The sequence below is a fragment of the Oryctolagus cuniculus genome, chromosome 7 (genome assembly GCF_964237555.1).
Source record: "Oryctolagus cuniculus chromosome 7, mOryCun1.1, whole genome shotgun sequence".
NCBI lineage: Eukaryota > Metazoa > Chordata > Mammalia > Lagomorpha > Leporidae > Oryctolagus > Oryctolagus cuniculus.
Genome location: NC_091438.1, coordinates 11155599 through 11177602, shown reverse-complemented (window position 1 = coordinate 11177602; position 22004 = coordinate 11155599). Strand labels below are relative to the sequence as shown.

Sequence of the window (22004 nt, the reverse complement as noted above, 5' to 3'; positions counted from 1 at the left end):
TAGATCTGAAGTGGTATCACATTAGTGTTGATCATTTTAAAAAAGATTTATTTATTTGTTTGAAAGGCAGAGAGAGACAGAGAGCTCTTCCATCTGCTGGTTCACTCCCCAAATGACCGCAATGGCCAGAGCTGGGCCAATGAGGAGCTTATTCTGGGTCTCCCACGTGGGTGCAGGGGCCCAAGCACTTTCTACTGATTTCCCAGGCCACAGCAGAAAGCCGGATCAGAAGTGGAACAGCTGGGACGCGAACCAGTGCCCATATGGGATGCCAGCACTGCAGGCAGTGGCTTTACCTGCTACACCACAGCACTAGCCCCAGTGTTACTAATTGTAATCACACTGCTGTGCTATAATACTGAAAATTTCTCAGGAAAATTAAGAGTTAACATCCTCTTTTTTTTTTTTTTTTTTTTTTTTTTTTTTTTGGCTTCCTCACTAGACTGCAGAATTCTGCAGGATTCTGGTATAGTTTTTATACCACCGTGAGATACCCAGAAAGCATACACGAAGGTTTATATATCCCAGTGTTTAAACCTTCTGGGTATTCAAGTGTTGATCTTTTTGAAACTTAGATTTCATTCTGACACCTACAGCACTACGAAATAGGAATGAGAAATAAAGTGGGTGTTTTATTTTATTGGTTTCCCATAAAACTTCCAAAAATTTTTGAAATCTACATATAAACACAGAGGCTTTTTTGATGTTTTTATATATATATATATATATTTATGTTTTATTTATTTTTTATTCAAAAGGCAGAGCTAGAGAGAAAGAGAAAGATCTTCCATCTGCTGGTTGCCTCCTCAAACAGTTGCAATGGCTGGAACTGCACCAGACCAAAGCCAGGAGCCAGTGGCTTCTTCTGAGTCTCCCATATGGGTGCAGGGGCCTGAGCACTTGGGCCATTTTCCCCTGTTTTCCCAAGCACATTAGCAGGGAGCTGGATAGGAAGTGGAGCAGCTGAGACTCGAACTGGCACCCATATGGGATGCTGGGATTGCAGGCGCCGGCTTTACTCTCTACACGACAACACCGGCCCCCTAGTTTTTAATAATGGACGTTTTCCGTGAGCTTCTAGAAGACTCGTAATGATCTGTTAGGTGGGAAATCCTGCAGTCCAGCCGCGGGGCCTTGTTCCTATCCCCGGTTTTGCTAATTTGCTGTATGGCCTTATGCAAATCATGTGTTCTCTCCTTTTCCCTTAGATGCTTTTGTTCACACCTTAGAGCTGAAGTTTCAACAATACAGAATCCAAATGGTTTTTGGAAGGTGATGTTTGTTCATTGTCACAGGGACATTTTCAGCAGATGATGATGTTGCTTGCTGCTGTTGCCTTGCGCCATCTAGTGGCCTGATTTTAGAACAGAGTAAAAGCACTGGTACAAGTCGGGATTATGACCAGCTCCTTTGCTAATGGGAGAGTTTTCCATTTTCCTCCTGAAATAGATGGCAATAGTGAAATGTCACATGCAGCAAGAGTTCCATTAAAGCACCGCTGATCATATTGGAATCTGTTAAAAGCAAAAGCGAGAAGATGTTCCAATTATTCATAGACATTCCCACTGAGTTCACAATTGTAGAGAATGTATACGGGTAATTATACTAACGAGTCTAGAGGGACCAGCACTGTGGTGCAGTGGACTAAGCCTCCACCTGCAGCACCAACATCCCATATGGGCGCCGGTTCATATCCCAGCTGCTCCTCTTCCCATCCAGCTCTCTGCTGTGGCCTGGGAAGGCAGTAGAAGATGGTCCAAGTGCTTGGGCCCCTGTGCTCACATGGGAAACCCAGAAGAAGCTCTTGGCTCCTGGCTTTGGATTGGCCCAGCTCTGGCCGTTTCGGCTATTTGAGGAGTGAACCAGCAGATGGAAGACCTCTCTCTCTCTCTCTCTCTCTCTCTAACTCAAATAAATTAATAAAATCTTTAAAAAAAAAAAAAAAGCGAGGGGAAGGGAGTCTGACTAGAAAATTCAAGAAATTCACTGGTAAAGCCACCAAATTTAGAAGCATATTGTACAGATTTCTATGGAGATTGATTGATTTTACAGATTTATTTGGAAGTCGTAATTAGAGAGAGAGAGGTGTCTTCCATTTGCTGGTTTACTCCCCAAATGGCCGCAACAGCCTGGGCCCCAGCCCACCGAGTGCAGAGGGATATCTTAGAGTTTTCTATAGAAATAAATATATTTAGGGACCAGCACTGCGGCACAGAGGTTAAAGCTGCCGCCTGCAGCACTGGCGTCTCATATGGGCACTGGTTCCAGTCCTGGCTGCTCCATATAAAATCCCTGCTAATGTACCTGGGAAAGCAGTGAAGATGGTGCAAGTACTTGGGCCCCTGCATTCACGTGGGAAACCCAGAATTAGCTCTTGGCCCCTGGCTTCAGCCTGGCCCAGCCCCCGTCTTTGTGGCTATTTGGGGAATAAACCAGCAGATAGAAGACCTCTCTACCTCTCCCCCACTCCCACCCCTATATCTCTGCCTTTCAAATATTTAAATAAAAAGGATACATTAGGTAGTGCTCCGTATAGGTTTGAGTATATAAAATATCACAGGTTAAAGATCTCTAATGTGCAAATATTTGACTATTGGCAGTCATGTTACTGATCATCCCTTTCAAAATAATGATTCTGTAGATCTCAAATTTGCTTTCTTTGGTATAGTCAGTGTGGTTGTTTGTGATCTTTAATTATGAACATGGAATTTCAGACTACTGATTTATGCATAAATGTTCCTGGAAGAAAGTTCTGAGGATTTAAGGAGGACACATAAGTTCATGGAGGGGCTGGCATTGTGGCACAGTAGGTTAAGCCATCGCCTGCAGTGCCAGCATCCCATATGAGCACTCTCTTCTGGTCCCAGCTGCTCCACTTCCCATCCAGCTCCCTGCTAATGCGCCTGGGAAAGTAGCAGAAAATGGCCCAAATGTTTGGACCCTTAAGTTCATGAAGGATAAATTTTGAGTGTTAAAAATTTTGAAATCTATGTGTAGTATTTTAGTAATTCACATTTTTCCTTCAACTTCTCAAAGATCCTCATCATCATCTGTTACGTAGAAAAGGTTGCACGTGAGTCTTGAAAGCTCAGTTCTAGCCCTGGTGCTGTTTTGCTGTGAGACTGTAGGCACGTCGTGGTGGCCTCCTTGTCTGCCCACCTCGCACACTGGGAGTGGGTGCCAGGTGCTGGGCGGCTGGAGTGGGTAGCAGGAGTGCTCTTGGTGCTGGAGCAGCACCCCGGTGCAGAGAACTGCTCCTGTTCTGCAGTTAAAGGAGGTCTAAGTACGCCCCTCAAACCCCACGTTTTATATCTCACATAATTTTTAATTATACGTAGTTGTTTTGATTTTTCCTGAGAGAGAATTTTTAGATCGAAAGTAGTGTGTTTGAAATATCAGTTTGGCTTGATTAAACAGGGTAATTAGGAGGCTTTGAAAGTTCCTTTTACTGATCACTGGTCCTTTGTCTTCTAAATCACACAAGTACATCATCATTTATTACCTGCCTTTAATCCATTTAAAGGAAGGGAGTGGTGTTTTATATATTGAAATATAATAACCAGCCTCAGGAGGCCTGGTTAACAGATGGACTGTCAGCTGAGTACAAGCAGAGGAATTAAAGTAATGAACACAACCTTTAATCAGAATGAAGACAATGGATTTGAAAGCCCATTCTTAGACTTGATGATTCTGAAACTCAGAAAGTGAATTAGTAAGAATAATTGAATCATTATTTAAATGGGAAACATTAAAAGAGGCAAATCTGATCACAGTTTCATACTCGAGTATAAAGTTATATAACTTTTATAAAAGGAGAACCAACCAGCAAACTACTCTGCCATATAGTCACCAGATTTGAATGTTTTAAGTGAGGCTCTTCAGCACATACTGAAATGACTTCTCTGTAAAGTGGTGGAAAATTGTGGTGTAAATGCTATTACTTGGGGTGAGGTACTAGCTTGTCATTTTCAGAATACAAAAACTACAAGAGGACTAAAGCTCAAAAAGAATGTCACAGAATGGGGGGCCACTGATAGTTTTCTCATAATCTACTATCTAAAAATTTCTGTTTTTCCTTCCAAAAGTTTCCCACCCACTTCATTTGTCCTGTTAGTGTCATCTTGCCATAGTTTCCTTATTAATATGGTCATGCTGCAATGTCTTTGTTACATTTATCTGGGTGTATTCCTTTTTTAAAGATTTACATATTTATTTGAAAGGCAGTTACAGCGAGAGAAGGAGAGACAGATCTTCCATCCACTTGGTTCACTCCACAAGTGGTTATAACAGTGGGGCTGAGCCAGGCAGTAGCCAGGAACCTGGAATTCCATCTCCCACATGTGGGAGCCCCAGAAGAACCTCCTGGCTCCTGGCTTCAGATCAGCACAGCTCTGGCCGTTGTGGCCAACTGGGGAGTGAACCAGCAGATGGAAGACCTCTCTCTCTCTCTCTCTCTCTCTGGCCTCGCCCTCTGCCTCTCTGTAACTCTGCCTTTCAAACAAATAAATAAATATCTTTTAAAAAGTTCTTAATTACTCTGTTCATATATATATATATGAAATTATATGTAATTATTATAACCTTTTAAATCATAACTAAAGAGTACTTTAATAGCATTTTGGAGATATAAATATATGGCTGCTTAATGTTCAAGCAGAAGTATTCATTTTAATTGTTATCTGATAAAATTATTGCTGAGCGACCCCCCCCTAAACTAGTTGGAGGGGTTGCTGTAGAATCCCCAGATCTGTGCAGAAAGCCAGTCACTAACGTTCAGGTGATAATTTCTCAAGAAAGTAGGAATTTACTGCAGAGTGCAGTGCAAGGAGCCTGGCAGGAGCTAAGGTTCTTGCAGACTGAAACTGGGGCTCAGAGGTACTGCGCTCTGAGCTCATGTCCTTTGATGGGTCAGTGATGCCATGCCCTTTAGGGAATTTAAGATGGGCAGGGGTGCTCCGGTTGTTGGAGGGTTACGTGTTACCTTCTGTCCCAGACTTCTAATCTCCCTGCATGGACCTGGAATTTGCCTAAACAAACCCCTCTGGACAATACTGGCCAACAAGGTTTTGTTTATGGCAGAAGCAAATGACTTCTTGTGTCTTGTGATTAGAAGCTTTTCTGGCGAGCAGTATTACTCTCTCACGGTAGTGAATTCCCTTTGGTAGAGGCTAGGCAAGGACACATTGGGCTGAAGGAAACAGACTGGAGGCTGGCTTCTGTCTCAAGTAGGGCCTGGCTGCCAGGCTGTGCACAGTCAGAACACCTGCGAGGAAACAGTGGGTTCGTTCAGGTGGCCACCCTGAGGAAGGCAGACCTTGCAGTCCCAAATACGATCCTCCCAATTTTCAGGTGGGCAAGAGAAATTTAAAGGAAAAGGGGAGTTGGACAAGGTTATCAAACAAGTTTCTAGGGTGGGTAGAGGCTTGTTTGATAGGAAATTAGTGAATTCCTCCCTTACCTGGGTCTGCTGTTGAGGTCACCTCTACTTGATCATTCTGATCGGCTCTCATTTAGATTCCTGTCATCAGATCTGGAGAACTTTGAGATCCTTCTGTTTGCGCTCACAGGTGGTGGAACTGAAGTTTGGTGGGAAGGATATCCCCGTCACCAGTGCCAACCGCATCGCCTACATCCACCTCGTGGCCGACTACCGGCTGAACAAGCAGATCCGCCCGCACTGCCTGGCCTTCCGGCAGGGCCTGGCCAACGTTGTCAGCCTGGAGTGGCTCCGCATGTTTGATCAGCAGGAAATTCAGGTTCTGGAGGTTCCACTGCCCAGTGAAGGAAAGTGCTTTCTTGAGATCTACCTCAGATTCTATAACTTGAACTTTCTTTCCCCAGGTGTTAATATCTGGTGCACAAGTTCCTATAAGTCTAGAGGACCTGAAATCCTTTACAAATTATTCAGGTATGTTGTCATTCCTAGTTCTTTTTCCTGAACGTGTTACAGTGACCATATTTCCATGGCAACTTTTAATGTGATTTTTTTGCATAGGTATTTTACATGGTTCAAAAAGCAGAATATACAATGCAGTGTACACTGAAAAGTCCTTTTCCTAATCGTATTCCCATCTGCCCCAATCCTTATGTTGTGGGGGGAGGCCTCAGGCTAGGTTTGATCCAGACTGCATTGTATCACCATGTGTGAACGAATTTAAGGAGGAGGCATAGGTAAAGTTGAGCAAAGAAGCAAAATTTATTGAAAGAAAAAGGCACTAATAACAGAAGAAAAAGTTGAACAGTTGAACCTCATCCCAATTTTTACTGTTTGACCAAACTTAAAACTTTCTGCTCGTCAAGAAAATGAAAAAACAAACCACAGATATGACAAAAATTCAGAATACCTATGTCTAACAACTTATATCCAGAAATCATTGAAAACAATAATAGTGATAGAGGAACCCAGTTAAAAAGGAGGCAACCATTGTCAAAAAGATATATAAATGTCCAGTAAGTTCACAGAAAGATGTTTGACACTAGTGCCCAGTACAGTGTAAAAACAATTGCAGCTCTGACGAGAATGTTCAGTTGGAAATAGTTGGAATTGGTATCTTTCTGTCATTGTAAGGTTTTGGTTTTGTTTTTCCATTTAGTCAAATTAAATACTTGGAAACAGTGAAAAGAAAAAATGTCACCCTTAGTTCCAATCTTCTAAAATGACCACTGTGGGTTATTTTTCTTCATAATCATATTCTATCTTTTCTAGATTTCCATGTGGTTTGTGGTTATAACTAATTTATAATATATATTCTATAATTTGTTTGTTTAGCCTCAGTAATAAAAATGTTTCGAAGCTGTTACTCTTTTTACAATTAAGTGAAGTTAGATATGTCATGACTTATTTAACCTTACATCATATGAACAGGTTTTTGTGTTTGTTTTTTTTTGTTTGTTTTGTTTTTTTTTTAAGATTTATATTGTTTGTTTGAGAGGTAGAATTACAGAGAGCGAGGGAGAGACAGAGAAAGAGAAATCCTCCATCCACTGGTTCACTCCCCAACTGGCTGCAACAGACGGTACTGGGCCAGGCTGAAGCCAGGAGTCAGGAGCTTCATCCAGGTCTCTGACGTGGGTGCAGGGGCCCAAGGACTTGGGCCATCTTGTGCTACTTTCCCAGGAGCAGTAGCAGGGATCTGGGTTGGAATTGGAGCAGCTGGGACTGGAACCAGCACTTATTTGGGATGCGGGTGCTGCTGGTGGCAATTTAACCCCCCCATGCCACAGCTGCAGACCCTCAGATGACTATATATTTCTTTTGAAATAATGTCTAAGCTATAAAACCTATTGTGGAATAGAACTTCCAGGTATGGCTAAGTGAGATCAACAGACCTCTCCTCATAGGTCAGTATTAGTCTGATATCAAAGACAAAGTAACACAAAGAAAAATTAACTATTAATATCCCTCATGAGGTGCAGGTGCTGTGGTGTAGTGGGTAAAGCCACTGCCTACAGTGCCAGCATCCCATATGGGCACTGGTTCAAGTCCCAGCTGCTCCACTTCTGATCCAGCTCTCTGCTGTGGCCTGGGAAAGCAGTAGAAGATGGCCCAGGTTCTTGGGCCCCTGCACCCGCGTGGGAGGTCCAGAGGAAACTCCTGGCTCCTGGCTTCAGATTGGCGTAGCTCTGGCCACTGCAGCCAATTGGGGAGTGAACCAGCAGATGGAAGACCTCTCTCTCTACCCCTCTCTTTCTCTCTCTCTGCCTCTCCTTCTCTCTGTAACTCTGACTTTCAAATAAATAAATAAATCTTTAAAAAAAAAAAACCCTCATGAACATCAATGCAAAAATTCTGAACAACATATTCTGAACAAACTGAATCCAATGGCATAAAAAATTATTAATTCAAAGGGATTTTTTTTATTAGTTAATTTTTTGAGAGTGGCAAGGGAGGACAGAATGAAGGATGGAAGGAAGGACTCTTCCATTTGCTAGCTCACTCTCCAAGGGGCTGCAAGACCAAGCCAGGGGGCTGGAGCTCTATCAGGTCTCCCGTGTGGGTGGTAGAAAACCAGGTCTCACCAAGTATTGTCAACTCACTGCCTCGCAGGTGTATTGGCAGCCAGCGGATCAGAAGTGGAGTAGCTGGGACTTGAACCAGCACTCCAGTATGTGATTCAGGCATCCCAAGTAGCAGCTTAACCCACCATTAAACCATGCATCATTTGACATCTGAAAACTTGTTAATGTGATATACTATATTAATAGTAAAAGGGACAGAACCTACATACCTGATCATCTCAGTAGATACGAGGAAAAATATCCAAGTGTTGTGGAAGGAGAGGAGAGGCACAGAAAGAGAGAAAGATTTGGGGGTGGGGGGGTATGTCTTCCATCCGCTGGTTCACTCCCCAGTTTGCCGCAAACAGCCGGAACCGTGCCAATCCAGAGCCAGGAGCCAGGAGCTTCTTCCGAGTCTCACACATGGGTGCAGGGGCCGAAGGACTTGGGCCATCTTCCACTGCTTTCCCAGGCCTAGCAGAGAGCTGGATCGGAAGTGGAGCAGCCGGGTCTCAAACCAGTGCCCACATGGAATGTCAGCACTGCAAGCCAGGGCATTAACCTGCTGCACCACAGCGCCGGCCCCTTGGAAGGTCTTGCGCATCCAAGCCAAGTATCATATACCCTCAGGATAAAAACTCTCAAAAACAAACACAGGATTAGAAAGGAATTTCATCCTGGTTTAGGACAGTTGGCAAAGCTCAACATCACACTAAGTGATGAAAGTCTAAACATTTTCTGATGTAGATGTTACTGTTACCATTTCTGTTTAGCCTTGTAGTGGAATTTCTGGGCAGTACAAAAAGGCAGTCAGTCAATCAGAAGTAAAAGAAGACGGGATAAAGGAAACCATTTAGTTTAGAAATGAAAAGTGGAAAGAATAAAGCTTTTTTCACAGGTGATGTAACCCAGATTGCAAAACATTGCTGACATAAATTAGAAATCCAGGCTGGCGCCACGGCTCACTAGGCTAATCCTCCATCTTGCGGTGCCGGCACCCCGGGTTCTAGTCCCGGTTGGGGCGCCGGATTCTGTCCCGGTCGCCCCTCTTCCAGTCCAGCTCTCTGCTGTGACCCGGGAGTGCAGTGGAGGATGGCCCAAGTGCTTGGGCCCTGCACCCCATGGGAGACCAGGAGAAGCACCTGGCTCCTGGCTTTGGATCAGCGCAGCACGCCAGCCATAGCGGCCATTTGAGGGGTGAACCAATGGAAGGAAGACCTTTCTCTCTGTCTCTCTCACTGTCTAACTCTGCCTGTCAAAAAGCAAAACAAAACAAACAAATTAGAAACCTAAAGATAATAAAGAAGCTATTCATTTTCATGGTTAGGGGCACTTAGTATCATCAAAATAATAATTTTCTCCAAATTGACCAACAACGTTTTAAAATTTATTTAGGAACAAAGGGTCTAGAGTAGCCAAAACAATTTTGTGAAAGAACAAAGTTGAAAGACTCACACTCTGATTTAAAACGTACATAAACCTTACTGTGAAAGTAATCAAAGCAGTGTGAGATTGGCACAGGACGAGGCATATTGATCAATAGAGACATAATCGGGCGTTCAAAAAAATCCGTTTATTTATGGTCAACTGATTATCAACAAAGTTTCCAAGACAAATTCAATAGTACTGGAACAGTATCCACAGAAGAGTGAGTGAACTTCTTATTTCATTTTTATTATTTGAAAGGAGAGGGAGAGGAGCTGGCGCTGTGGCAGAGCAGGTAAAGCACCCGACGTGTGCCCCAGCTCATGTCTCAGCTGCTCCGCTTCAGATCCAGCTCCCAGCTAATGCTCCTGTGAAAGCAGTGGAACACGGCCTGAGTCTTTGGGCCGCTGCACCCACACGGGAGACCCGGATAAAGCTCGTGGACCCTGGCCTCTTTTTAAAAGATTTAGAATGTGCTAGGACCACAGGCAACCTACAGAATAGGAGAAAATATTTGCAAATCACTTATCTAATTAGTGATTATCTATTACCCAGAATATATAAAGAACTCTTACAGCTTAACAATTTAAAAAAGAACCTGATTTAAAAATGGGGGAAGGACTTAAATATACATTTTTCCAAAGAAGATATACAAGCAGCCAGCGCGGAAAGATGTTCAACATCACTAACTGTCAGGGAAATGCAAATCAAAACCACACTGAATCTCAATGTGCACTTATTAAAGATAGTTACTATTTATTTGAGAGACAGAGAGCTTCCAGCCAGTAATTCAATTGCCAAATACCCACCGTGGCTGGGACTGGCCTGGGGCCAAAGCCAGGAGCCGGGAACTCAATCCAGATCTGTGTGGGCGGCAGGAACGCAGTTACTCAAGCCATCACTGCAGCCTCCCAGGGTCTGCAGCCGCAGGGAGCTGGAGTCAAGAACCGGAGCCGAGCATTGAACCCAGGCACTCCAGAAATGGGGTCCCAGCAACTCAGACGCTGTTCCAGATAGCTGCTATTAAACAAATTAACACAATACCAGAAAATCCAAGTGTTGGGGAAAGGTAGAGAAAGTGAGACGATTGCTCAGTGCTGGTAGGTGTTTGAAAGTATAGCTGCCATGGGAAACCGTTTGATGTTTCCTCAGAAAGCGGGGCATAGAATCGCCCTATCATCCAGCAGTTCTACTCCTCAGCACCCAGGGAAAGTGAAAGCAGGCACACCCATACTGAACACCCATCGTAGCATTATTATTTGTAGCAGCCTTATGCGCTATTGGCTATTGACAATGAAGAATTGTCCATAGATGTAAATTGCAGTATTGAAAGGGAAGGAGTTACATGTTACAACATGGTGAATGTTGAAAGCATGCTAAATAAAAGGAGCCAGACATAAAAGGACAAATACTAGATGATTCACCTTATATGAAGTACCTCAAATAGACAAAGTAGATTAGATTACGGGGAGCTGGGGAGAGGAGGAATGGGGACTTATTCCCTAATGATTACAGAGATTCTTTCTAGGTAAAGTCTGCTTGGTAATCTATAGTAGTGGTCGCACAGCAGTGTAAATGCAATTAACATCACTGGGTTATATACTTTAAAATGGTTTGAATGGTGAATTTTATGTTCCCTAGTTAACCATAATTTTAAAAAAAGGCAGGGGGTGGATGGATCTTGCAGCACAGCGAGTTAAGCCACCACCTGGGACTCCCACATCACAGGTTGGGGTGCCTGGGATCAAGCCCTGCCTCTGCTTCCAATCCAGCTTCCTCCTAGTGCACCTGGGAGGCAGTAACTAATGGCTCGAGTACTGGGGTCCATGGCGTGCATGTGGGAGACCCAGATGGAGTGCCTGGCTCCCAGCTTGGACCTGACTTGGCCCTGGCTGTTGTGGACAGGAATGAACCAGTGGATGGAAGATCACTCTCTGTCGTTGGTGTCTCTGTTTCTCTCTTTCTGCCACTTGGCCTTTCTAATAAATCAGTTTTCAAAAGAAGAAGAAAAATCCTACCTCTGCCCTTCTATTCTATTGACTAAATTTGCTGAAAATCCCTTCTTAACATATAAGTATATTTGTGTGTGTGTGTGCCTCTCTGTGCTTATTTATATTGCTCTCTAAATTTGAACTCTACTCTAAAGGCAAATGATACCTAAGGTCACATTGTCCCCACTATCAAGTCGTGAGTTTCAGAAAACGCAATCAGTCTAACGTTTGCTTTGCCAAGAAGCTGTCAGGCGTTGTTTGCATTACCCTGTCTGCACTGAAAGCTTATACCTTTAATGATCTTAGCTATTCCGGTAAATAGGTTTAAAATATTATCATATTCATTTTTGTGCCGATTAATGCACTTAAGATATTTTATTGATGTTATTTCTGTAGTGTATTAACAATGAGGGAACAATATATAGCAATTATTTTAGTTTTAGGAAGCACTTAACTAGATTAAAAGCTGTGAGTAGCCGATATTACATTTTAAAACGGTGGTCTGATCATATGCTGGGGTTGGTTGGTAGCCATGATCTGTTCCCTGTGATATGAAGGAGAGATGATTAAGGCAGACATCAGGATCATACATTGGCAAAATGTGTGGGCTTATTGAACATAAAAATCCCTTGGGCGTGTGACCACGTATGAATCCTGTGCTTGTGTAGGGTCTGCTCACTAATGATTGATTTCTGAGCTCCAGCATACTGCAAAAATCAGACTTCTTTGCCATATCCTTTATTGCCAGTGTTCATCTGATAGCCTCAGAGTGTCCCTTACTGTATCATTTGTCTGTTGGATCCTTCGGAAATTTCCCTCCCTCCCTCCCTCCCTCCTTGTACATACACCGTCATCTCCAAAGAATGGGGAGCGGGGGTGTCAGCGGCAAGCGCCCCTGCACCCGACAGGTGAATCACTCTTCCCCGTTTGCTGCTCTAGCGCCTTCGGAAGAGCTCTGCTCCTGCAGTTGTGTCGCTAATAGATTTCTTCGTTTCGTCCAGGAGGCTATTCTGCAGATCATCCTGTCATTAAGCTCTTTTGGAGAGTCGTAGAAGGCTTCACGGATGAAGAAAAGCGCAAGTTGCTCAAGTTTGTAACAAGCTGCTCTCGACCCCCACTCTTGGGATTTAAGGTACACAGCTCATACCATTTGCTTTAAAAACCAAGTTATAACCAGCAAAGGCAGTAGAGAGTCGAATGCGATTAATCGTTTTCAGGGAAATAGTCATAGTATATCATTACATTGTTTATTTATTGTGTTCTTATTTTTGGGTAGACTTTTTAATTAATTAGGGACCAGTTATTATGTGTCTATCCCAGTCCTGGATTTATTTTATGCTGCATTGTTATTGTGCTCACCCTTGTACATTATGGCTATGGTGGCCTCTGCAGAAACCCGCATTTGGGTGGACTGTCTGCAGAGTCAATCCACAGCCTCATGAATCCATCACATACCTTAGGCTCTTCTTCTTACTGATCTGAAGAAAATACAACCTAAGCATTGATACCATGTGTAAGAGCAGAAGTATTTTTTTGTTTCGATTGTTTACGCTTGTTTCCTTTATGTTAGTCATCTTGTATCACTTCTAAATATTCATATTGACCCCATTCAATTTTGCTTTTGATTTTTAACCATTAAAATTTAATGGTGTTTCCTATATTCATTATTAGTTAAATAGTTTTAATATTTAGAAGTGTACACAGTGGTTATTTAATAAACAACAACATCTACTTAGATAAGCGTTTCATATGGCATTTATGAAACTTATGGGTAAATATTCACTTTCAATTAACCTTTGATCAGAAATTTTCATGAAGTATTTTGTATTTCTAACTGAAATTTTATTTTTTTTTACTTAAATATTTTTAAAGGTTGATTTATTTATTCAAGAGGTAGAGTTGGAGAGACAGAGAGAGAGAGGGATTCGATCTGCTGGTTCACTCTCTAAGTGGCCGCAGGAGCCAGGAGCTTCTTCCAGGTCTCCCACATGGGTGCAGGGTGTTGAGGACTTGGACCATCCTCTGCCTCCTTCCAAGGCCACAGCAGAGAGCTGGACTGGAAGTGAAGCAACCAGGACTTGGACCAGTCCTATCTGGGATGCCAGTGCTTGACCTACTGTGCCGCAGCGCCACGCCTCCCCCCCAGTGTTTTTCACATGTACTTATTTCTTTATTTGGAAAGCACACTAGCGAGAAAGAGTTCTGTCCGCTGGTTCACTCCCCAGATACCCATGTCAGCTAGGGCTGGGCCAGGGGGCAGGAACCCAGGGCCTTGGGATGCCATCTGCTGCCTCCGTAATACATTCGCAGGAAGTTGCTTGGGTAGCAAAGGCAGGACGCAATCTCGGGCTCTCAGTACGGGTGCAGGCGTCCCAAAGCAACGACAAACAGGCTGACCCCTGTGTCCTAACGCTTGCCCCTGAAAAATTAAACATACAGGAGATTTGCAAGGGTAGGACAGAGCTTTTTATTTTTATTTTTTTGAAGATTTATTTTATTTATCTGACAAAGTTAGTAAAAGAGAGAGAAAAATCTTTCATCTTCTGATTCACTTCGCAAATGGCCACAACAGCCATGGTAGGGCCAAGCAGAGGCCAGGGTCCACGAGCTTTATCCGGGTCTCCCGTGTGGGTGCAGCGGCCCAGAGACTCAGGCCGTGTTCCACTGCTTTCACAGGAGCATTAGCTGGGAGCTGGATCTGAAGCGGAGCAGCTGAGACATGAGCTGGGGCACACGTCGGGTGCTTTACCTGCTCTGCCACAGCGCCAGCTCCTCTCCCTCTCCTTTCAAATAATAAAAATGAACTGAAAAAAAAAAATTTTTTTTTTTTGACAGGCAGAGTGGACAGTGAGAGAGAGAGACAGAGAGAAAGGTCTTCCTTTGCCATTGGTTCACCCTCCAATGGCTGCCGCAGCCAGCACGCTGCGGCCGGCGCACCGCGCTGATCCGAAGGCAGGAGCCAGGTACTTACCGTGGTCTTCCATGGGGTGCAGGGCCCAAGCACTTGGGCCATCCTCCACTGCACTCCCTGGCCACAGCAGAGAGCTGGCCTGGAAGAGGGGCAACCGGGACAGAATCTGGTGCCCTGACCGGGACTGGAACCCGGTGTGCTGGCGCCGCAAGGCGGAGGATTAGCCTAGTGAGCCACGGCGCTGGCAAACTGAAAAATTTTTAAGCATAAACATGGACTTGGTAGGTTAATATAGCATCCCAGTGAGCACCCACAGAACCAGAGCAGTGGGAGAGGCGGAGCCCCGTGCAGCGAGCTCGCTTTTCTTAGGAGGTGAATGGCCAGCTCGCTGTGGTCTGGAAGCAGTGACTAATACAAACCTGTTAGTGACTAACGTTAGTCAGTGCTGTTAGCAGAACTGAAATCACTTTTCTGCTTCCAGATTACTGGAGAAGAAAATAACCCCGGACAAACAAAACCAACTTTATTTACCAGAAATAGAACCCAAAAAAAAGGATCATGAAAGAGAAGCATAAAAATGAGGGTGGACATTAGCGACTGCAACACCAGTTGGGACCCCCACATCCCACAGTAGAGGTCCTGCTCCGCACTCCAGCTTCCCGCCAGTCAGACCCTGGGAGGCAGCAGGGTCCCGCCCACTCGTGCGGGAAAGCTGGACTGAGTGTGAGCCTAGCCCCACCCCAGCCATCGCAGACACTGGGAAGAATGAACCAGCACATGGGGACACACACATTTTTTCCCCTCCCCCCGCCTCTGTCTATCAAATAAGCAAGTAAATAACTGAATAAAAGTGAGCAAAGCCTTACCTGTTACAAGAACCAGGGCCCCCGCTGTGTTGCGGCGGGTAAAGCCACTGCCTGCAGTACCAGAACCTATATGGGGGCCGGTTCGAGTCCTAGATGCTCCACTTCCCATCCAGCTCCCTGCTAATATGCCTGGGAAAGCAGCAGAAATGGTCCAAGTGCTTGGGCCCCTGCACCCACATGGAGGGCCTGGATGAAGCTCCTGGCTCCTGGCTTTGGCCTGGCCCAGCCCTGACTGTTGTGACCATCTGGGGAGTGAACCAGCTGTCTCTTTGTGTGTCTGTCTCAGTGTCTCTCCCTTCCTCTCCCTCTGTAATTCTACCTTTCAAATAAATAATAAATCTTAAAAAAGATAAACTTTTAAATTTTAAAATAGTTTCAGGTTTACAGAAAAGGTGTGAAGGTAGTACAGTGTCCAGTCTCCCCCACTGTTAACTTCTTGCCATGGTGCCCAGCTTTCAGTGTGAGCCTAGCTCTCTGCTGTGGCCCGGGAGTGCAGTGGAGGATGGCCCAAGTGCTTGGGCCCTGCACCCCATGGGAGACCAGGAGAAAGCACCTGGCTCCTGGCTTCAGATCCACGCAGTGTGCCGGCCATAGCGGCCATTTAGGGGGTGAACCAATGGAAGGAAGACCTTTCTCTCTGTCTCTCCCTCTCACTGTCTGTAACTCTACCTGTCAAATAAATTTTTAAAAATAAATTTAAAAATAAGAAATACTTGTTTATTTGAAAGGCTCAGTGTCAGAGACACACAGAGAGCTCTTTCATCTGCTGCTTCACTCCCCAAATGACTGCAACAGCAAGGCTGGACAAGGCTGGACGACGCGGGAGCCGGGAGCTCCGCCCCTGCAGGACTCCTCTTTGAGTGGCAGCGACCACCAGGGCCGTCCCCCACTGCCTTCCTGGGCTCAGGCAGGAAGTGGGTCGGAAGCAGGCGGCAGCTGGGACCGAATCTGTGCTGCAGTACAGATGCTTCACGCGCTGTGCTGGCCCCAGCCCGCACGACCGGGTGCGACAGTCAGCCCCCAGCGTCCAGTGAAAACCAGGCACAGCTCAACGAAGCGTGCCTCTCAGCCGGCAGGGACGCCTGGGGTCTTGTGGTTGCCTCCTGAATTCAGGAGTGCAGGTGGTGCGGGTAAGGAGTTGCACCATCTGACCCTATGAAGTCACAAAGGAAGCAAATGCTTATGCATTCAGATCTCAGTGCCTCTGGGTGATGTTGTCCTGAACACTAGGAGAGACAGGGCTTCTAGTATCTGTGTTTCAAAACCACACTGCACCTAGCGGTCAAACAGAGTGAGCATGTGGTGTCAGGAAAGGAAGCTCCTGTCAAAACAGTAGTAGGCCCAGAGACTTTTGTCCGCTCCAGGCTCCTTAGTTAAGGTCAGGAATCCTGTAGGAGCAGGTCCTAGACATTCTGACAGGCGGCGAGCAGCCAGCGGGCAAGGCAGTGGGGAGGCCCTGAGAGCCGCTGTGCCCCGCCGGCCCCGCCTGGCTCGGCGTCGGCCGCCCCGCTGCCCGAGTGCTCCGTGCTTAGAGCGAGGCCGGGAGGGTCCGCAGGAGCGTTAAACCGCGCATGGAGCAACAGTGCCAGTTCTGTCACCCCCGGTAACGATCCCTGTGCAGTCCTAGCCGGGCTAGGATACCATGAAAAATACTTCCGGAAGCCCCAAGGCCATCCTCCTGTTGTGGATTTTTTTTTTAATGATCTAACACACAAGTGTGAAATGTAATTAAGAGTTTTCCATAATAAATGCTTTCGCAGTTGTCATAGGTTAGACATCAGATCTGGAAACTCCCCGCTGTGTGGAGACTTTCAGGCAGCTCGTTATGCCTGGGGAAGGGCTCGCATTACTTCAGCCCTCTAAGAGGGCAGCGTGTTTCAGTGGAGACTCTGCTGTCCATCGCAGAGGCGGGCAAGTAACAGGAAAGTGGTGGACTGCTTCGTGCCAGACGACTGCAGAATAACATCTGCTAAAGCTAATTAAAGTTTAATATGTTTAATAAATGTGATTGTTACAGACAAAAAAATCATTAAAGTGCTGTAGAAAATTGTTAAGTTACCATCAGGCCGGATAATAAATGGATGGTTTTCCTCACTGTGAATTAATGCAAATTCCCATTGTACTGTATTTAATTATGCACAAAATGGTGCCCTTGACTCAAATTTAAATAAAGAACTTCATTTTTTCACTTTTAAGACTCCAAGCAGGAAATTCAATTAGCATGATGAAAAAAAACATTAAAATGTAGCATTTAACTGCAGAATGTATTCCCAGCTTCCCATTTTCCCAGTGGCTCTGCCAGCTCACGGGCCCTGCCGAGGGATCCTTTTCTGCTTCAGAAATATGATGCTTTCATTGTAGTTTACCGTCGCCCTCAGGTACTAGAATCTGAATAAACGCAGTGTTACTTCTGCTTTGCCTTTGCTTCCTGTTCTAATATTTCTATGCGGGTTTGTTTCTAAACAATAGTGGAAGGAGAACATACAAGAGCGCATCAAAAATGTATGGAAAATGGAATTAAAAGACATGTAATCTTTGAGATCCATGCATAGCCTACTATTTTCTTGTCTGTGCACATTTAATCTCTGTGTAAGGGTACTGTAGAATGGTCACTCATGGGAAGGGTAGCTGGGTGTCTGCAATATAGTACCTTAAAAATATACCATACATTGGAGTCGGCACTATGCCAGAGTGGTTAAAGCCGCCGCCTGCAGAGCCAGCATCCAATATGGGTGCCAGTTCAAGTCCTGGCTGCTCCTCTTCTGATTCAGCTCTCTGCTCCAGCGTTAGAAGGCAGTGGGAGATGGCCCAGGTGCTTGGGCCCCGTACCCAAGTGGGAGACCCAGTGGCTTTGCATCAGCCCAGCTCTGGCAATTGTGGCCAACTGGGGATTAGTCAGTGGGTGGAAGACAGTTCTCTGTCTCTCCCTCTCTCTACGACTCTGCCAGCTCTCCTTTGTGCTGAGCAAGACCTCTAGAGGGCCCAGCCACTGACGGTGCTCCCCTGGATCCCTTGGTTATGGGCGAGGCACAGTGTGTGCTGCTGGCTCTGCTCAGGCGAGGTCGTCAGGGTGCTGAAGAGGAGCCGATGTGCCCTGGGGGAGCCGTGACCACAGCAGCGGTCACTGGCTGAAGCAAGCAGATCTTGCGTTGGTAAAGTCGTGTCCCGTGTTTGCGCTGTGTTTCAGGAGCTGTACCCCGCCTTCTGCATTCACAACGGAGGCTCTGACCTGGAGCGGCTCCCCACGGCCAGCACCTGCATGAACCTACTGAAGCTGCCTGAGTTTTATGATGAGACACTTCTGCGGAGTAAGCTTCTCTACGCTATCGAATGTGCTGCTGGCTTCGAGCTGAGCTGAGCTGAGCTGGAGCCGGCTCCGACCCTCCGCGGAGACACCGCCCCCCGGACCCGGACCCGGACCCGTGAGGCCGCTCAGGCTGGCTGCCGAGGCTCTCCACGCCTCCTCCTCCTTCCCGGCGTTCTTCCCTCCCTCCGTTTTCCAAATGATTTTTATGTCCGTGTGGTCCCTTACTTAGGTGGACATTGCTTTCCAAATACAACTAACAAATATTATGTGCCATGTGGCTAAGTTAGCGGTTTTGCCAAGAAGAGCACAGTTTGTAGAGTAGTGGCAACTCAGTGGAATTAACCAAAGACGAAGCTGTGGCTTTGCTGATCCGGCGAGAGCCGGTCCTGAGCCGCAGCTCACTGCTCGCTGGGTCGGCCCGGGCTCCGCGCTCTGCAGGGAGACAGGGTCTGAGAGGCCGCAGCCTCGCTTCCAGGGGCCACGGCTTCTCACGTGGTTGTTTACAAGCCTAATTGGTAACTTTGGAGGCATTTCCCCTGCGGCCTTTTCCCACAGTGGTTAGGATTGGAAGACTGATGACAGTGGTAATCTTTCCTGTGCGTTTTAAGCCATGTCTCCCTCCCGGGACGAGCATGCTTGTCTTCATCATGATGGTGGCTGTTGCGTGTGTGGACGTGAGCGGGGCTCCATCCGTTGCTCTGTCTGCCTCTGCTTTGTGCCTGGAGAGCCTTCGGGGCAGGTGGAGGGTCTGCAGCTGCTGCGGCGTACGTGTTACCTACAATAAAGGACGACCCGGGGGAGGAGACACTGTAGCATCTATTAAAGCCGTTTGAACCAAAGTCGCAGGCTGCGTGTTTGTCCCTGACGCCTGCCGTGGCCAGGTCTTTGTGTGACCCCCACGCGCTGCCCCTGCCTGGGTGGCACCGGCCAGGCTTCCTGGTTATCTGGGGGTGAGTCTCCCGGCTGCGTGGTGCTGCTTTGACACGAGGACGGGACAGCCCGACACATCCAGGGAGGAGGAACGCTCGTTCTGATCAGGCACTTTATCGGGACCGGCCTTGTTGCTGGGTGACTCGAGTCTTTGCAGACAGGAGGCGATGCCGGGCGCCCGTGGTGGAAGCAGAGTGACCCTTTGCTGACGCGGAATCCTCACTCATCTCGTCTGTGTCTGGTGTTCCACCGTCACCGGAGGCTCCGCGGGCTGTGTAGTTAATCGACCAGAATTAGCAATATACTTTTAAATGTGGGGAAAGGAATGACACTTTTAAGACAATGACCATTATCAAAACAAAATGTATAATTTCTTAATTTGAATAATAAATTAAGTGTTTAAATGCTATTTGTAGTCTTGATATACAGAAATAAAAGAATTAGGGTTTGTCCTTGGTTTTATTTTATTTGAGGTCATTTATGTTGAATGTTCTATATCTTCTTAGTAGTTAATTTGTATATTTTTATCATCAGTATTTTGGAAATGGACTATCTGAGACTAAGGAGAAATTGGCAGTTCTACTTCCTTGTGGATTTCCTCAGCTAGTCTGAGCCTATTTATTTGTTTGTATGTTTTCATGGCTGAATATTGGCATTAAAGTGTTTTCCCGAGCTTGTTTTGAGTCCTCCCCCGAATCCTTGTGATGAGTTACGTTCCGCTCAGCTCTGGTGCGCCCTGGTGTTCGGATGTCCTTAGTTAACGTGGCGCACGGCGTGGTGAGCGACTCCAGATGGGCTGTCCCCTGGGAGGAGAGTGCGGCTGGCCTGGCCCAAGGCCCTTCCCACACACCTGCAGCCCAGTCTCTGGGACCGCTGGCTGCGAGGCCAGCACGATCATGGACACCAGCAGCCAGCTCCCCTGCTGGACTGAGACGGAAAATGAACTTTTTTAAAATTCTATTTGAAAGGCACACAGATGGAGAGACTGTTGTCTGGTGGTTTACTCCCCAGGGGGCCCGTCTGGACCCAACTGCCTGCCGGCGCCATCGCTTGGCTGCCTCTGAGGGAGCCTAGAAAGGGGGTGTGGGCATCCCAGATGGCTTCTTAACCCCCGCCCCTGAGCACAATCACTCTATGTGTGAGTTTGTTTATTTTTTTATTTGAAAGGCAAAGAAACAGATATTCCATCTGCTAGGTTCACTCCCCAAATGCCCACAACAGCCCAGGCTGGGCCCCACTGGAGCCAGGCGCCAGGAACTCCATCTGGGTCTCCCATGTGGGTGGCAGGGGCCCAAGTACTTGGGCCATCACCTGCTGCCTCTGGGTGTGCATTAGCAGGAGGCTGGAGCAGAAGCAGAGGCGAGACATTTTCTTTATTCAGAAGGCAGGGTTTGGGAGAGAGAGGTCTTCCATCCGCTGGTTCACTCCCCAAATGGCCGCAATGGCTGGAGCTGGGCCTATCTGAAACCAGGAGCCAGGAGCTTCTTCTGGGTCTCCCATGTGGGTGCAGGGACCCAAGCACTTGGGCCATCCTCTGCTGCTTTCCCAGGACCATTAGCAGGGAGCTGGATGGGAAGTGGAGCAGCCAGGACTCCAACCAGCACCCATATCGAATGCCAGTGCTACAGGCAGCTTAGTCCCAGCTGCTAGGGGTCCATGTTTCCCAAACCGCTGGAAGTGATTGAGTCGCTAGGGGTGGCGGTTCATAAGCCTGATTTTTTTTTGTTTGTTTTGTTTTGTTTTGTTTTTTAGAACAAAGGTCTGCCATCCACTGGTTCTCTCCCCAAATGCCTGCAACAGCCAGGGCTGGGCCAATCCCAAAGCCAGGAGCTGAGAACTCAATCCATACCTCCCTCACCGGTGGCAGGGACCCAATCCGCTGCGTCCTCGTGTGTGCATTCGCAGGAAGCTGGGTTGGAAGCAGGGGAGCCAGACTCACACCAGACATTCCAGTGTGGAAAGAAGGCACCCCAAGGGTGCTGCACACCTGCCCCCAGGGAATCCTTCCCGGGTGATTTTTGGGAAATAACTGGATAATCTCAAAATTGCATTTTCGGTTCTAAGACTTGCAGGGTGCGGCTTGCAGGTTGTCCCCACCTAAGCAGCCAGAATCCATTTCCAGTGTGCCGATGCCCTCAGCTCCTGCGCCAGTCACCTCAGCTGCGAGCGTGCCAGCCAGCGCCCCCTGGAGGCTGGGCAGGGGGGTGCTGCCGCTTCCAGCGTGCACCTGACCCAGTCTCCGGACTCATTCCAGAGGCTGTGCTGCCCGAAGCTCGGGCCTGGGCCATGCGTGCCATTGCTCCCTCAGCCCCCATCACAGCCTGCTAAGCCTGCTAAGCTGATGGCTTCGTGCCACTTTTCTCTGCCACCTCCCTGTCCCGAGCCATCGTCTTGGATTTCCAGACTCAGCATTTTTTTTTTTTTTTTGACAGGTAGAGTTGTAGACAGAGACAAAGGTCTTCCCTCCGTTGGTTCACTCCCCAAATGGCTGCTACAGCCAGCGCTGTGCCAATCTGATCCAAAGCCAGGAGCCAGGTGCTTCCTCCTGGTCTCCCACGCGGGTGCAGGGCCCAAGC

General features: G+C 46.9%; 1 protein-coding gene across 3 annotated transcripts in view; it reads left to right on the top strand.

Annotated features, from left to right (window-relative positions):
• UBE3C (ubiquitin protein ligase E3C) overlaps nucleotides 1–20105 on the top strand; it is a 122975-nt gene extending 102870 nt beyond the window's left edge. For 2 of the 3 annotated variants that reach the window (XM_002715019.5, XM_070077217.1), the window contains 4 exons: nucleotides 5568–5756; nucleotides 5842–5908; nucleotides 12416–12546; nucleotides 18379–20105. In XM_002715019.5, the coding sequence (XP_002715065.1) occupies nucleotides 5568–5756; nucleotides 5842–5908; nucleotides 12416–12546; nucleotides 18379–18549 (558 nt within the window). In that variant the 3' untranslated portion in view covers nucleotides 18550–20105. The remainder of the gene's footprint in view (nucleotides 1–5567; nucleotides 5757–5841; nucleotides 5909–12415; nucleotides 12547–18378) is intronic. The other variant, XM_017345649.3, reaches the window with a different exon arrangement.
• Nucleotides 20106–22004: the final 1899 nt, after the last annotated feature.